This window comes from Trichinella spiralis (genome assembly GCF_000181795.1).
Source record: "Trichinella spiralis strain ISS 195 chromosome Unknown Scfld2, whole genome shotgun sequence".
In the NCBI taxonomy this organism is placed as follows: domain Eukaryota; kingdom Metazoa; phylum Nematoda; class Enoplea; order Trichinellida; family Trichinellidae; genus Trichinella; species Trichinella spiralis.
In genome coordinates this window covers 4,032,149-4,048,482 of record NW_003526941.1, presented here as the reverse complement: position 1 = coordinate 4,048,482, position 16,334 = coordinate 4,032,149, and the positions used below count along the sequence as shown (strand labels likewise).

The following is a 16,334-nucleotide window of genomic DNA, read 5'->3' as shown; positions in this document are numbered from 1 at the left end:
TACTGTTATAACACCTGTTATTAATCTTCCTCAGTTTTAAGCTTACAGCAGTGTTTCATTCCCTTTTTCAATAATTGTTTTAACTTTAAAACATTTGTCTCAGCATGTAGATATTAACTAAGTGTTAAATGAGGAGATGCAAAGCTGTTCGTTTATAAATATATGTGCAGCATAACAAATTAGTTTTATCGAAAAATTTATTTAATCGGCAGTACGTTTTGCATGTGTAATAGTCATGTGGTGTAGGTGTTCACAGGGAACAATAATTTAAATCATAAGTGTTTTCTCATTTTCGAGAATGTACATAATTTCAATCTAAATGAACATTAAGTTTTATAGGATAACGTAAACATATAATTGTATACTAGTTGTTTGGAATGTTTATTCTAAAACAGATCTGGACATGATGACCAGTCTTTAAGCCAATATTTGTCACTGAAAATCCAGCATTCTTCCTTGGTTTCTGGATGTACGCCCATTGTAAACCACCTATAAACAGTGTTACTTTAAAAAACTGTTTAGGCTAAAAGCATAAAAACATGCTTTGGAGTCCATTGACGTTTAGTTTCTTTAGAAAGTGATCTAGCAAAGCGTTGCTTTTCTTCTAACCGTAGCTTTTCTGTTTCAGCTAAGTCTAAACAAAGATATTTCAGTTTGCATAAAAGGAAAACACAAGTAGTAGATTACCAAGTTCACCATTTTCCAGATATCTTACATCTGGTCTAAATCTAGAATCTGTAGGTGCATAGTCATTGTTTGATTGCATATCGTTCAGTCCCATTGCAAATTCAGTAAAATTGAAAAACTAATATAAATGTAAATTAAATATTTCAAAACAACAGAACGTTTCAACGTACCACTTCGCTGAAATCTGGCCTAGATTTAATCTGCCAAAGAATATTTGAACCAGGAAAAGTGACTGGTGAAGCAGGACGATTTGATTGTACCGTGTTGGGTAAATTTCTTTTTTGTCGTAGCTTTAGCCATTGCTCGAAATTTGCATTGTAAATCTCGATAGTGCAGCTGGCTAAAAACTCGGTCCAATCCCCATACAATGTTCTAAGTCGAGTTTCTCTGAAAATTATTAAAATTACATTATCGATCATATTCTCAGCAAACGGGTATATATTCGAAGGATTAAAAAATATAAAGAAATCGAAGTGGCACTCACCTTTGATTGACAATAAAACCATGAACATGTCGAGAAATTTCACGTCCGAAAAGACAACTATTTGGTTTAAACTGCAGTGTACATTTTAAACCAGAACGATGACTGACAATTTCCATAGTACCTTGCTAAAACGAGCTCTTCAAAAATTGTCAAATAACAATACTTTATACCAGTTCGATTTGCATTTTTCCAATAATGATATTTTTGACTGAGCAGTTGACATTAGACCACATGTAAACATCATTTTGCCTAATAAGGAATGTTAAATTTATATGAGAACACTGTAGTACAGTAAAATAAATCCTGAATTTCATATACTACAGTACATGATAGCCCTTGAGCATGCATTTCAGTTCTTTTAGAATTAAAAATCAATTCTTTTGCGTTCACTGTTAAAAATATATTGAACTAAATAGCGAACGTTTTAATGACAGAATTTCCTACTAACAGTGAACATATTTCTTTGAAGTGATTATGAAGAAATCATATTGAATAGTTTTAATCAATATTCCATAAAAAATATGTAGAAAAATCACATACTTTAACAACTCAAGGGTAAGAATACCCTTCGGAACAATTTCTAAGCCTTGTCCTTTCAGCTTTATTTTGGGATGGATACTTCCATAAAATTTGAACCCATCGCCTTCAACATGAAAGGCGCTAATTGGAGGATGGTGACTAACCTGTTCGCAACAAATGCGAAATCCTGTTGTATTGGAGCTGAAAAAAAATAAATCGAAATATTTTGCACAATCGTTAATTTACATTACCGGTCTAGTTCGTAAGTTTCACCCAAAATTGGATTGAACGGCTTTCCCACACGCTGCCAGTTCGATGCAAGAGCGGAGACAGCAAACGCTGCCACGTTCAAAAAACACAACCAACTATATTACGTTTATTCTAATAAATCAATAAAATAACTTACCTCCATACGTATTAATGCATTTGTCTCATTAACAGCTCTACTTATAAGATCGCTGTATTCCATATACTCGGAAATTCGCTGCAAAAATGTCAACGGCTCGTTGAACACTACAGGAATTGACAGTCTTGAGAGATCCTGAAATGAAATTGTTAAAGAATAATTAAATTGATTACAGCACTTCTTACAGTTCCCAAAGAATGTTTCAGTATGCTCCATATATTGGCTTGACTCCGCTGGACGTTAAGTGAATTAATAGCGTCCCTGAAAAAGTACTCTGTGTAGAAATATAAAATTGAAATTCAATAAACCTTTTGTCTCTGAGGATACACAATCTTTGATTAGACATTTTTCATTCAATATTAATACAAAGTGAAATAGAAAATAAGCAAATGCTGAAACTGACAACAGGAGTACCACCAATGCTGGAAAGCTGACTGACGCAAAAGTGTTGCGACGAAGAAGCACTACTGATTGATCTGCAACTGATCAATACGCTCAATTATCATTGATCATCAAACCAACGTTTATGTTAACTTCAGTATACAAACAATTTTGCTTCAAATTCTAAATCATTCAGTAAACAGGAAATAGATAATTCGACAGGCACGTCAGAGACGCGTGTAATAAATTAAAATTATGAATTAAGCTTTAAAAAGCGGTATGAGTAGCTTTTATTCAGATGTAAAAGATGGCACTGCTAACGTTATAGAATATGTAGTTCATAAAACATAATTACAAGTTACTGTATTATTCAAATGGAAATTTCTACAAGTTACCAATAAGCAAAGTAAATAAACAAAAGGGTTCCGAGTAAACTGATTGCACAAACTTTAAATAAAACTATGAATTGATGTTTATGATTAATTATGAAAATAAAAAACGCTAAAAGCATGCTCTATTATAAATTATAAAAAGCATAAAAAATATGATACGATGTTTAAAATTACTCACATCCATAAAACTTTATTTTTATTTTCCTACTGTACTTTGACTCAGCTTGTACCTTTTTCGTAGATTTTTGTTTAAGATGTATTTGATTTAAAACTGAGGTTCTGACGTTTTTATTTTAATTTTATTTTTTTTCGTCTGGAATTAACTTTTGATGCAAAAGATGATAAGAAATCATGCACGTTTTTCTGAGAAGAGAGAAAAAGGAAATTCTGAATCTGAGAAAGATTTTGGTACATTCGATTTAGGTAAGAATGATCCTCTGAAATTATACCCAGATTTAAATGATTTGAAGACTGAATTCAATGAATTATTCTCGTCAAATGAAGAAGATTGTTCTGATCTTACTGACGATGATAATTTTTGCGGTAAAGAAAGTATTTTAATTCATAATTCTGACCGTTCGTACTCCCACTTGTCCGAAATTCTCAAATCTAATGAAGTGTCAAATTCAACAGTAAAGAAACTGTGGAATGAATATATTTTCAGATTGTTATGCTTCCTTATTGTTATTGTTTGTTTGTGTTATATACCTTACATATGCAACGCTCCATCGAAGAGGACAAACTTCTATAAAGAACTCAAATATCTGAAGTCCGATTTTAAATTACAAAACAGTATGCTGTGGAAAGTGATAAGTACGAGTATTCAATCGGCCATGAAAGATGAAACGTCTGTCCTTGTAATTTCCTTGTTGAATGATAAAAATGGCAAGCGAACGGCACAATGTTTAGCTCTGAGACTGGCAAATATTACCAGCAAGCTGTTCAGTGGGAACGCACTATATTCCCCGTCAGTTACTGTTTTTGACAGTGAAGATTTTAATGACAGTTTTGGTGTTACTCGGTTGCACGAAAGATTACAAAGTTTTTTCTCGCAGTATATTTACAATGTGGCAATAATGAAAGAATTTCAAAATTTTTCTCCCGTTACATATGATATTTTACATGCATTTTTTGAGCCACATTTTTCTCATCCAGATAGAGTGGCATTTTTTCTTCAGATAACTTGCGATATGGATTTGTCTTCTGTGGGCTATGAGAAAAGTTACGACAAGCACATACATTTATGCCTCAAAAATTCTGCTTTTGCTCAAACTCATAGCGAAGATCATTTTGCTGCATTATTGTCCAGAATTGGCGGAAGTGTTGCGATAGTTACACCAGAAGAAGCCAATCTAGATCATGCGTGTTTATAACTTTTTAAATGTAAATATAGCACGTTGAGTTTTAAATAAATTAAATGGGAATTTCGTTATCGTATGTCAGTTCTATTTGTTTTTATTCAATGCATTACATTACGTGTCATCAGTTTTGTTTTATAATCGAAACATTTAGTTATTTACGTAAGTTATGCCAACACTGTTCAGCGCAGAAAAGTTATCATGGTTGCAAAGAATGATGGCGAAACTGCTTTCTCTTGGTCCAATTCCACAGCATATTGCTTTCATCATGGACGGAAACCGCCGTTTTGCTACAAAGCTTGGGATGGAAGCCACATCAGGCCATGAATATGGCTATGAGACTCTAATGAAGGTTTCACATTTCAAATAACTAATTTTAACGATATATTTATTATTTTCCTGTTACGTTACTGTCATAATTAATTTTCAGGTATATATTTCTATTGAAAATATTAGTATAGAATACCGTTTGCAATTCCATGTAGATTTTTTGCTTTTAAAATGTTTTCACTTTTTGATTTATCAAAACAAATATATTTAAAATTTGAATATTTCTTAAAAATTTTTGAGACGTATGCAGTCAACAAAGACGATTAGCAAATAGAAAATCTACATAGATAAAATGTTACAAAATGAAGTCATACAATGGCATTATATATTTTAGACACTGCAATGGTGTTGCAAAGTTGGAATTCGGGAAGTAACGGTATTTGCCCTGAGCATTGAAAATTTTAAACGTTCAGAAGCCGAAGTGAACGCACTGATGAACTTGGCTAGAGTGAAATTTACCAGAATATTGGAAACATTGTTTGTCCATTTTATTAGCAGATTCATTTTTTACTTTTAAAAATGTTTAAGGAATTCGGTTGAAGAAAATGATGTACGGTGTCGATTTTTTGGAAATTTTGATTATTTGCCCGGAGATGTTCGCGAGCTGATGGAAGCGATTGCATTGAAAACGCGAGAAAATAAAGGGTATGTATTCAGAATATGAAATTTCTTTTTCACGGAAAATTATTTATAAATCTTGAATTTAGCCTTTTTTTAAACATATGTTTTCCATATACTGCTTTTGACGAGTTGCGTCGTGCCTGCATTTCAATTATGAAAACATTCAAGGCGAATGGCCAACCTGTAGAAGAAGAGTAAGAGAAAATTTCAGTGAACACAGCTGTCATATTTAAAATAAAACTGTTTTACGGAAATAGCCAGCTGACAGTAGAGCTCATTTCAAAGCATCTTGATTCTGGCTGTTCCACTGAACCAGATTTGCTGATACGCACAAGTGGAGAAACGCGCCTCAGTGATTTCTTGCTTTGGCAGGTAAAAATACACACAACATTTATTATTTGCATTCTGTATACAATTTTTAATTTCAGTTGTCGTATTCTTGTTTATACTTTGACCCAGTGCTTTGGCCGGATTATTCATTTTGGAATCTGTTTCGTGCTATTCTGTTCTATCAACAGAATTATGAACAGATTCAAGTATAGACAGTCATTTGTAACTGTATAGTCCAGTGAAAACTATTAACGGTTCTGTTATTTCAGGAAGTGCGCAAATATGGGAAAATTTCATCAAATTTCAAAATTGCATGAATGCATTCAGACTGCAGTCGTGTAAATTAAAAATTGTCATTTCAAATCAAAATAAAGAATTGAATGAAAAAAGCGAATCAGCACAACTTCAACTGGTTTCATCTGTGTGACAGCGGTCGTTTCGAATGGTAATATCCATGTATCTCCTAAAAGTTGAGTTGAACAAATATTTAAACAAAACATTATAAACAATATATATCACTTACTCTCCAATTAATTTCGGCTTTTCATTCTCTTCAGCAATGCTATCGGTCGGGAGTCGTATAAAATGAATACATTCGCCTGCAGGGCAAGATGTGCACTCCATTTCTGAAATATCCTCTTCTTTCGTTTCCACAGTTGTAGATTTTGCATGTTTCTTTTTCACGGTCTTTTTCTTCAAGTTGTTCGTGTAGATATGACGTTTCGAACAATGCTTGCCTTGCATGCATCGGCCGAGCTGGAATTTTTTACAAACAGCCGTACCTGGTGCATAGGTGACATGCAGATATGGGCATTCGTATATGTCGCAACGACCTTGGGCGAAAAATTGGCATTGGGGCAGCTTTTCGTCAGAGATGACGTGTGAAAAGCGGCAAAATTTGTTATTGCATTTCCCACGCAAAAAGCGTCTACAAATCACTACCCGTGTCGGATCGTGGGCATGTGGACATTGGCTGCCACGAGTACAGTAACCGAATCGGATGTAAAATAAGCAGTCGTTTTTTCGAATCAATTTGTGAGCATTCTTGAAATGCCAAGGATTGGAAACCGACTTGATCTTTTTCACCAATTTCTTTGCATATTCTTGCACAACGCTTTTCTTCGGCTGTACTGTCAACCTGCGCCAACGATACCACGGCTGACCGGCTCTTTGGTCAAGCTTGTATTTACTCTTCACCCGTTGTACTCGCCTGTGGTGCAGCTTTGTTCTCTTCACGTTGTTGAGCAATTTATATTTCGAGACTACCCGCTTGGTATATTCGCCTTTAGATTTTTTCAAATTTAAAAGGCGATATTTTGAAATAATACGACGACAAGCATTGCGTTGTTGGCGAGGGCTTTTGTGCATCGCTTTTCCATTGTTGGCCAATATGCGTAGTCGATATCTGGATACGATTTTCGACCTCGGTTCACCAGATTTTGATACTGCAAACTGCTCCCAATGCCCCAAGTTGCGCAATTTATACTTTGAGATCATTTTCACCGTTTTAGGATTGCAGAAGCGTTTTTCTTTCAATTTTTCCCTTTGCCATTTGAAACGATTCTGCTTTACCCTGCTGTTATGAAAAATGACACTTTTCCGCTTAGTATTTCTAAAATCGCAACTCAGTCGACGTAATTTATATCTTGTGGTGATTCTTGGACTTGTTCCAACGTTGTTCGACTTAAATTATATTTCAAAAAATTGATAAAATGCAAAACATCTTTTTCTTTTTCAAATCTTACCTCAGATAATTTCATTGTTTTCTTTGCAATAGGATTGGTATTGTTCATTGACCTCTTCAAGCCTACTTTAGCAAGTTTACGAATTTTGTACCGCGTTCGAATTTCAGTTTTTCGTCGAACATCTGCTGATGGACTTTTCAATGATAATTTCGAAGAAGGTTTAACAATAGAAGTATTTGCATTTTCAACTTTTTTCAATCCTTCTTCCATCAGACAACTAGGCTTCAAATACACGTCCGGTGAAAGATTACGCTGCACAGACGAGGATGCTTGCAAAGTCGCGGTTTCTTGCTTTGTTTCACTTTTCAAACTTGTCGTTCTATTCCTGACGACATTTTGTTGAATTTTCCGCTTTTCGGCGTAATATTTTGAATGTAATTTGAACTTCGAATTGTGTTTTCTCACACTGGAACAAGGCTTGACCTTTTTATTCGAGCATGCAGATCTTTTCTCGGAAAACAATCCAATATCCAGACCACTGTATTTCAATTTTGGGACATTCTTCCATATATCACCTTTTAAAGACTCTTTTTCCGGTTCTTCAGCTCGTATAAATTTATATTTATTATCCACAACGGAGCGTAAGCCGATGTTCGAGAACTTTGACGAGCTGCTTATAACAGCATATTGGCTGTTACTCTTCTTCCAACTGTATTTATTGTGTGTCATGCTGATGAAATATGCAATTATTACATTGTGAAAATTGAAAATTGAAAAGTGCTAATAATTTTAAACATAACTATTAAGCAATTGTGTGGGTGTACAAAGCAGAAAATGGCAAAAATGTAACTTAATATTTCATACCTATCAAGTAAACTAAATCGAGTGATCGTGTGCTTTATGTGTTCTGATGAAGCAAAATTAATTTTCAATTTTCAGAATATAAATATTAACGTGTAAATTTTAGCCATATCACCTTCAGGATGCAAATTAATAAACTGTTTAGATAACTACAAAAATTACAATAATGATAATCAAGGTTGAAATGCAGTATTAATCACAAAAATAGGCAGAGTAAAGTATGCCTTGTTAGTATAATTTATATTAAAAAAGTTGATAATTTCTTATTTATTTGTTATATTATGAAATTATTTAATTTTTTTAGTTAAATCGAAATGATATTTTCACTCGTAATTATCAGGAAACAAAATTAAGTTAAATTATATCATTATCTAAAGTTTTTGGCATGTTGGCTTAATTAAATTTATTGAAAATTAAACAGTATTTACTAATTTGCTAAAATGAGCTATTCTGTCAACGTTCGTTACTATTATTTAAACAGTCTAGACGTTATGATAAAGTGAATAGAATTTACAGTGTTCAAGCCACTTACTTAGCTTTATGCATTGCGTATGAAAGTTTTCTTATTTTTACATTTTAGTTTCGAGTTCATTGGCTCTTTAGCTTTTTAAAATAAACTATATAATAATGCAGTCAACCGAATCATAAAAAGCATATGTTTTTATACAACTTTTTAATATGAATAACTGAGTCGGTGGAGTGAGTTCTGCTGCTTTTATAAAAGAACCAATTCAAAATAACGCCTACTTTTCTGCAATACTGTATCAATTAATCGTCTGTTTGTAAAATTTTAAGTACATAATAAATTATGTATACACTATTAATAAATTTTATTTGTTGTAAACTTTGCAGCTTGGCACTGTCAAGAAAGTATATTTTTGTGGAAGATATTGACTTATGTTTTTTTATTCATAAGTTCATTCATTAGTTATTGTATAATGTATTTAATTCTAAATTACTCGTTTAAAGTACTTTTACTTTTTCGTATTTTTTTAAATAAAAGTAAAATTGCAGTGTCAGCAAAATAACGTTTTTAGAATTTGCTGAATTAGGTTTACATTGATCATTACTTAGTCACGATAATTTGTACTAACGATCATAAATGAGCTGTGATTTAGTTAAGTGCTTTACAGTCTTGTTGTGTGAATGATGGATTCGGCTGACACAGAGCATAGTCTTATAAAAAACAATGTAATTAATAATGGCGCTTCTGTGGAAATTACACTTCGACCAGAAGTGATATTGCATCTTTCTGATCACTTCACAAGAGAACGTGTAAATGGACGAAACGAACATTTTCAAGGTAATAGGAAAAATATTTTGTTTTCAAATCATAAGTGACATTTTAGTTTACGGTGCTCTGATGGGAAAGCAGTCCGGTCGTTTCATAGAAGTTATACGGTCATTTCCTGTCACCAGTGTGAAGATGCATGGGTTGTTTCCAAATTATGATTATTTAATGGATACTATGAAATCATGTAAATATTTGTTAATTTGTTTTCTGATTGTTCTGACTTAAGTAATTTTTAATTATGTGAACTGCAGTTGGATCTATATATAAAGATGAAATTTTTGTCGGTTGGTATGTCATAACTGGCTTGAACTATTTCAATGAGTTGGACCATCAGATGCACAACGTGTCTATGATTGTCAATGAAAATCCGATAATATTAAGATTTAATCCATTTGATAATTTGACCAGAGTGGTATGATGGATATGTTTGTTTATTTAACTTGAGTAACACTTGCTTTATTCTAGCTTCCTATTGAATTCTACGAAAGCAATCCTGCTATGGTAAATTAATTTGTATGTATTAAATTCATTTTGATTGTTGCTAATACTTTATTTTAGACGGAATTTGTTTTGCTCAGTTATTCAATTGTCTACCAAAAAAATGAGATGATATGCATTGCACATGTTTCAGAACAAGCAGTGGAAAAATCAAATTTGCCTGCAAATAATAGTACGTTTTCTATTTATTAATTTTTACTATTGTAATATGTTCATTTTTTATTTGATCGAAATTATTGTTGCTGTTTTATTTGTTTGTTGTAGCATTAACACGGCTGAACTCACAATTGAATGCAGTTCGCCTGCTAATGATGCGTCAAAAATTAGTTATTGACTATCTTCAAGCAGTTGCTTCAGGAACTTTTCCAATTAATCATAGTATTCTGCGTAAAATTTCTGCTCATATTAATTCGTTGTTGTCGGTGAAAATGGAATACATTGAAAATGATCTCTATGCAGTAAGTAAATGAAAATTATTTAAGTTTTTTATTATACTTATCGTATGCAGTGCATATATGAATACTGTGCATAGATATTTATATAACTAACTTGTGTAATGGAGTTTAATTTAAATATAAATTTAATAATAATGATATTAATAAATTAAATAATTTAAAATAACGTTCACCCAATTTTATTGTTATCAGTATATTACTGTATTATATGACAGTAATACTATTTTTGGCTAGAATGATTTCACTACAATTTAAAAAATGATTTTATGAAAACTGTAAAATTAATACATTACTAATTTTGCTTACGTAAAATATCGTGAAATATATATATATATATATAATTAATTATACATTTCAACGAATTTAAATGTTTAACTTGATCAGCAATATCTTTTGGCATATTTTAAATATTTTTTTTTGTATATTTATGATGTTTTAAAGTGAAAGTTGTTAGTTATATATTGAGATGAAATTCAGAATATGATTTGTTTTGTTTTAGAGCGAAGATGATAAGAACTTATTGCTTTCTTTGCAAGCTATGGCAAAACTGTCATTGGAAACTTCTAGTGTAAGTTATTTATTATTTTTTAAAATTATTTGGTAAATAATTTCTAAAATAGTGAACAGATTATTAATATAATATATAATATTTGACGTTTTGTTTTTTCAGTTTAATTCTTTATTTTTGAACGATGTAATATTGTTACTTTGCTTATGGCGAGAATGAATTCATTAAATTTTAGTGATTGTAAATTATAAGCAGTATGTATGCACTTGTGTTTCATAATTTTGTAGTGCGTAATGATTTTAATAATTTTTGCATTTTGTTATATTTTATTTGAATGCATTAATTTTTATTTTAGGTCATTCATCACATCGATGTACTTCGTTCTGCGCATGCAGTTCGTCAACGAGTTCCTCCTCATCATACTTGATTTTCAGTTTAGTTTTTTTTAATTTTTTGCCTTTCTTTTTCAGACTATTTATGGTAGTAAATAATAAAGTGTTTTACAAAATCAGTTTTCTTTTTTTGCATATTAATATTTATGTAGGGACACAATATACTGGACGAATTTGATTGCATCGCATTTCATAAACACAATTTAATAGACGATGGGAAAATACTACTGTAATTGAATTTTAGCGAAATGATGAAAATTGGTTTATCAAGAAGCGTTTTCAGTCGTTTGAAATCCAAATATTTTCAGTATCTTCCATTTTCATCAAATGCTTTAGTATGTGATATTTTTTTGTTGATTAGTTTAAATTTGTAATTATATTATTCAGGGTTTGTTCAATGTGGAAAATTTGAACTGCTCTGATGGTTTTTCGCAGCTTGCCAACGACGTACATGCAGAATGCAACCGACTATGTGCAGAAGCTCAAAGCACAAATAGGAAGAGGAAAATGGTGGAAATTTTTGACGATATGTCGAACAAAATTTGCTCAGTTGCTGATATGGCAAGTTCTGAAATATATAAAAACAGTCTTTTTAATGAGAATTTTTTAATTTTATTTTCTGATAAATGCTAATAGATTTGGAAATATATTTTTACGAATATTGATCAAATTTCAGTAAGATTTTAAACTCGATATAATTTTTTAAATAAATGGATAGCTAATAATAATAAATATATTTTACGTCATGTGAATAGTTATTGAATTATTAGGCAGAATGTGTTCGTTTATTACATCCAGATCCAAAAATTGTGAATGCGGCCGATGAAGCGGTTTATCAGTTAGGTGTTCTTATTGAACGGTAAAATATTGATTTAATACATATGAGATGTTTTTTTTGAAATTTTATTTCTACAGATTAAATACATCAACAGAACTGTATAACATATTCAGACGGTCAGTTGAAGAAGGGGATATTCTACCTTTGGATGAGGTAGATCTTCGTGTTGGTGAATTGTTGTTGGCAGATTTTGAAATGAGCGGCGTCCATTTACCCGAATTGTCGGTTAGTATTTTTAAAATAAATATGCAAAAAATTGTAATTATATTAAGTTGTAAAGTGAAGAAATGCATTATTTTAAATGTTTTCCACAATTTCAGCGTAGGAAATTTGTTAGCTTCACTGAAGATCTTTTTCGACTGGGCTCTGAATTTATGCGTTGTTGTGACAGTCCGGTTCGAATTTTGACCAGTGATATTGCTGAGCCGTTTGCTAAATATTTGACAGATGTTGGTGATGGCTTTTCAGAGTTGCATACGGCTCTTTTGAATTACAACGATCATCGTGTACGAAAATTTGGTTATTTGACTTACTTTCAACCTTCAAAATACCAAGAAATGAAATTGAAAAATTTGTTGCACTGTCGTGACGCCATTGCTACTCTTGTTGGATATAGATCCTATGCGGATAGGGCTGTTCAGAAGTTGCTGCTGAACAACAGCAGTAAAGTTGAGTCATTTTTGAAGTGCACTTTGGATACTGTATATGATCAAGCAATGAAAGAGCGTTCAGAGCTGGCAAAGTTTCAAGATGGTCGCCAACCCTACGTATGGGATTTGCCATACCTTTGTTACACTGCTAAAGATAATTTAACTCAGTTGAGCCTCTCTGAATTGGTACCTTTCTTGAATCGACAGCAAGTGATCAATAATTTAAGTATTATGTTGAATTATCTATATGGTGTGCGAATTGTTGAAGCTGAGATCAATCCTGGAGAAGTTTGGCATGATTCAGTTACCAAATGGGTATTGTTGAATTTTGAAATTTTTATCATTAATCACTTAATTATGTTAATTTGTTTTTTCAGCTGGTGCAAAATGAGCAGGGTTCTTCGTTGGGGGTGATTTATTGTGATTGGATTGATCGACGAGGGAAAGTGTCGGACTCTCATTTTACAATACAATGCGGCAAGCAGTTGTCAGATGGAAGCTATCAACAGCCAGTTGTAGTATTGTCTTTCCGGTGCAGAGATCGGTGTTCTGATGAAGCATATTTTACTTTATCTCAGTTGGAGAATTTTTTACACGAAATGGGCCACGCTTTGCACAGTATATTCGGCCGCACGCGGTATCAGCACGTGTCGGGTAGGGCGGAACATTTTTTAAATTTTCATTTTTTTAGTAATAAATTTCAATTTTATCTTTTATTTTTTAGGAACACGTTGCGCGACTGATTTCGCCGAAGTGCCTTCAAATTTAATGGAAAATTTCATGTACAATCCCAAAGTAAGAATTTTTGTATATATTTTTTCCAAAATGTTTAAATAAGTTTCTTGCAGACATTGCTCATGTTGACTAAGCAAGCAGATGGAAGCTCGATGCCTGATGAGACGATTGAGAAGATTTGTCGTTCGAGAAATATATTCGGTGCGTTGGAATTGGTTCAGCAGATTTTGATGTCACTGTGCGATTTGAAATTGCATCAACAGGGAGCCGAAATTGAGAATACTGTAGAGTTTTGTCGTTCATTGTACAGCGATGTCGGCTTTGAATGTTTAATGCCCGAACAAACGGCTTGGCAGCATCGGTTTTCTCATTTCATTCCTTACGGTAGTAAATATCATATCTATTTAGTTGCCAAAGCGGTTTCATTGTTGCTTTGGCGTCAGTCATTTGAAAAGGATCCTCTGAATCGGTAAGTTTTGTTTAGCAGTTTAGCAGGTCGAAAACAAGAAAACAAATATTTAAATTTTCAGACAGCAGGGTGATCGTTGGCGTCGATTGCAATCATTTGGCGGTGAGCGTAGTGTTGCCGATTTGCTTGAAGAAGCGCTTGGATATTGTGTCAGTCCTTCACAACTTGCTCATGCATTGCGGCATCAGCTCGACGACACTTTCTCATGACAATTGGAGTAAAAAACTGTGTCTGTAGGTGGTTTACATTCCATTTTTCTGACCGAAATGCACTCTGTTCATCAACAGCGAGCGTATTATGCTTGTTGATAATTGCTTTCCATAAGCATTATTGAACAAGCTTTGTTGCTATTATTGTTATTGTACGTTATTAATTTATGAAAACATTGCTTATATAGACAGATTGTGTATTGTTCAAAAGTGCAGTTATCATCAATTTGGATAAGGTGAGGGGAAAAAGTGTCGCAGAAAAAAATTTGGTGACTTTCATAACACATTGCCGAGGAAAAAAACAGTTTAGCATGATCCCGTCACAGTGAAAGAAAAACAAAATGAAAAATAAAACGTGGGTTTGTATTTTTTTTATCAAAACGTTGAGGCAAATTGCCAGATAAAAATTGAAATTGACAAATGTACAGTAAGTATTGTATAAATGTGATTTTCAGGTATAAAATAAAATACCTTGTTGTTAGGACCACCACTGTCAACAAGCATCGAATAATTAAAAAAAACAGAGAGTAGCTTTACGAAAAAGCTAAAACAAAATAGTGCTTAATTTGTCGCTTCCAAGTTTGAAATGGAAAATGGATAAAAAAGAAACAAACATCAAATTCAGTAGAATTATTATTAACGATGATGGTGATGAGGATGATGATTTATTATTTGAACAGAAATTACTTACACAAGAAAGAAGTGGAAAATTCTTTGTAGACGAGGACTGTTTATTATTATAATGGTTATTTTTTTAAATTTAAAGTGGCATGAACGCTGCATCGACTTCGTCTTGGTAACGCTTTGTTAGGTAGTTGGCCGTGTCGGTGAGTTGACGTAGGACGGAAAACAGACCTTGCAAGTGTTGTTGAAAAGCATGCGACAAGTGTCGACATTGTTCATCGGCGCCGTTCACATCCGAGTTGGCATCGTCGGCTTCTGGCCCGCTGACCAGTTGGTTGCGAATCATTTGCAGCATTTGATAGAAGCTGTACAACGGGAAGCTTGATGTGACCATGTTGGACGGTATGGCGACAAGTGCATTCGGCTCTTGTGGACTGTTCAGCGCTTCACGCAGTTCACCAACACTGGTTGTCATATCGATCAGTCGACTCGGAACCATGACCGTGTCTTTCATCCGCTGGACAGCGGTCAAAAAATTGTCAAGCGCTTTGACAATTGATCTGGTCGTACATTCACCTTGACTGAGGCACAGAACCTGACCACGACCGCCGTTATTGTTTAGCCGATCCATTGGAATTGACAACGATGATGCGGGCCTTTTCTTTATTATCTGTCTATCTGAGCGATTCTGCCTGCTTGTTGTTTAAAGTTTAAACTTGCCTCAAGCGCTCGTTGTTTGCTGCTCGTCGTCGGCCAACAGAAACCTCAACTAGCCGTACCAAGCCAAACCGAGCCGTTGACTATCTGCTTCTCACCGTAGCCGGCGCGATGCTGCTGATCTTTCTCTGGTCAAGATGCTTTTATCAATTTTCCAATCGTTCAGCAGCTGAAGGCTCTGTTTTACATAACAATGCCTCTAGAAAACAATGCAAACGGCTTATTGCGACTAGCTTACTTGCTTTGCCAATGTCGACGTCTCTGTAGGCCGCGCCCGAGACGTTCGTAAATAGCCAAAAAGGGTCAATTTTCAATTTGGGACTTTTCAAACTAGAACGCAATTCGCAAAACGTACAAGTGTTGACCTAAACGTGAACGTAGTTTTATATTCCATTCTAAGCTGTCATTCATTTCAGAACATTTCACCACTAGGCGCGAGAAATTTGGAAAAAAGTTCACTGACCAGACAATATACATTAACAGATAGAGATGGAGGTAGAGGCAAATACATGTATATATATATATAGGCAGTTGGATAAGCATATTTATTTACTTATTTATGTATTTATTTCAATTTATCTAATTATAGAATAAATTATGATAAATGTGGTCCGTCTTGACAATCCTGTTTCATATTCACTAAAGAAAGAAGCGAAATCTGACCATCTGAAGCTAAAAATGAAAAAGCAAACTCTTCCTGACAAAAATAGTGCAAAAATACAAAGAAGAAATATGTATACATAAAGTAGCTAATGCGTAATCAGTCTCATTCTTTTATGACCGTCCAACTAACCTGAAAATCATAAATTTTATACCAACATAGATGTGCCGTGCATTCCGGAAATTGTCTCGCCGTTGTTCCCTTTGACGTCTTTCGCTCTTGATCGCTTT

At 33.4% G+C, this 16,334-nt stretch overlaps 7 protein-coding genes across 7 annotated transcripts; 4 read left to right on the top strand and 3 right to left on the bottom strand.

Moving 5' to 3' along the window:
- Positions 1 to 432: 432 nt before the first annotated feature.
- Tsp_03387 (oxysterol-binding protein-related protein 1) lies at positions 433 to 2,442 on the bottom strand. Its single transcript, XM_003379685.1, has 11 exons — positions 2,405 to 2,442; positions 2,282 to 2,357; positions 2,097 to 2,231; positions 1,964 to 2,055; positions 1,737 to 1,891; positions 1,335 to 1,420; positions 1,172 to 1,296; positions 858 to 1,074; positions 688 to 805; positions 540 to 634; positions 433 to 489 (listed from the first exon to the last, which is right to left on the bottom strand). The coding sequence occupies exons 1-11, from the start codon at positions 2,440 to 2,442 to the stop codon at positions 433 to 435; spliced, it is 1,194 nt and encodes a 397-aa protein (XP_003379733.1).
- A 765-nt stretch (positions 2,443 to 3,207) lies between these two features.
- Positions 3,208 to 4,242, top strand: Tsp_03386 (hypothetical protein). The gene has a single exon (XM_003379684.1). It carries the CDS (start codon positions 3,208 to 3,210, stop codon positions 4,240 to 4,242), a length of 1,035 nt encoding a protein of 344 aa, XP_003379732.1.
- A 154-nt stretch (positions 4,243 to 4,396) lies between these two features.
- On the top strand, positions 4,397 to 5,825 carry Tsp_03385 (undecaprenyl diphosphate synthase). The gene is made up of 7 exons (XM_003379683.1): positions 4,397 to 4,579; positions 4,892 to 5,034; positions 5,086 to 5,202; positions 5,265 to 5,372; positions 5,436 to 5,550; positions 5,607 to 5,714; positions 5,778 to 5,825. Exons 1-7 carry the CDS (start codon positions 4,397 to 4,399, stop codon positions 5,823 to 5,825), a joined length of 822 nt encoding a protein of 273 aa, XP_003379731.1.
- Positions 5,826 to 5,913: 88 nt separating this feature from the next.
- Tsp_03384 (conserved hypothetical protein) lies at positions 5,914 to 7,922 on the bottom strand. Its single transcript, XM_003379682.1, has 4 exons — positions 7,254 to 7,922; positions 6,451 to 7,191; positions 6,032 to 6,264; positions 5,914 to 5,971 (listed from the first exon to the last, which is right to left on the bottom strand). Exons 1-4 carry the CDS (start codon positions 7,920 to 7,922, stop codon positions 5,914 to 5,916), a joined length of 1,701 nt encoding a protein of 566 aa, XP_003379730.1.
- A 1,281-nt stretch (positions 7,923 to 9,203) lies between these two features.
- On the top strand, positions 9,204 to 14,102 carry Tsp_03383 (peptidase family M3). The gene is given in 18 exon segments (XM_003379681.1): positions 9,204 to 9,357; positions 9,404 to 9,472; positions 9,600 to 9,760; positions 9,814 to 9,849; positions 9,907 to 10,018; positions 10,111 to 10,304; positions 10,801 to 10,869; positions 11,165 to 11,215; positions 11,354 to 11,430; positions 11,446 to 11,536; positions 11,589 to 11,766; positions 11,976 to 12,060; positions 12,117 to 12,264; positions 12,360 to 13,004; positions 13,067 to 13,343; positions 13,414 to 13,484; positions 13,538 to 13,893; positions 13,955 to 14,102. 18 exon segments carry the CDS (start codon positions 9,204 to 9,206, stop codon positions 14,100 to 14,102), a joined length of 2,922 nt encoding a protein of 973 aa, XP_003379729.1.
- A 375-nt stretch (positions 14,103 to 14,477) lies between these two features.
- Tsp_03382 (putative gastrulation-specific protein G12) lies at positions 14,478 to 15,357 on the bottom strand. The gene is made up of 2 exons (XM_003379680.1): positions 14,879 to 15,357; positions 14,478 to 14,646 (listed from the first exon to the last, which is right to left on the bottom strand). Exons 1-2 carry the CDS (start codon positions 15,355 to 15,357, stop codon positions 14,478 to 14,480), a joined length of 648 nt encoding a protein of 215 aa, XP_003379728.1.
- A 17-nt stretch (positions 15,358 to 15,374) lies between these two features.
- Positions 15,375 to 15,710, top strand: Tsp_03381 (conserved hypothetical protein). Its single transcript, XM_003379679.1, is given in 2 exon segments — positions 15,375 to 15,434; positions 15,453 to 15,710. 2 exon segments carry the CDS (start codon positions 15,375 to 15,377, stop codon positions 15,708 to 15,710), a joined length of 318 nt encoding a protein of 105 aa, XP_003379727.1.
- Positions 15,711 to 16,334: the final 624 nt, after the last annotated feature.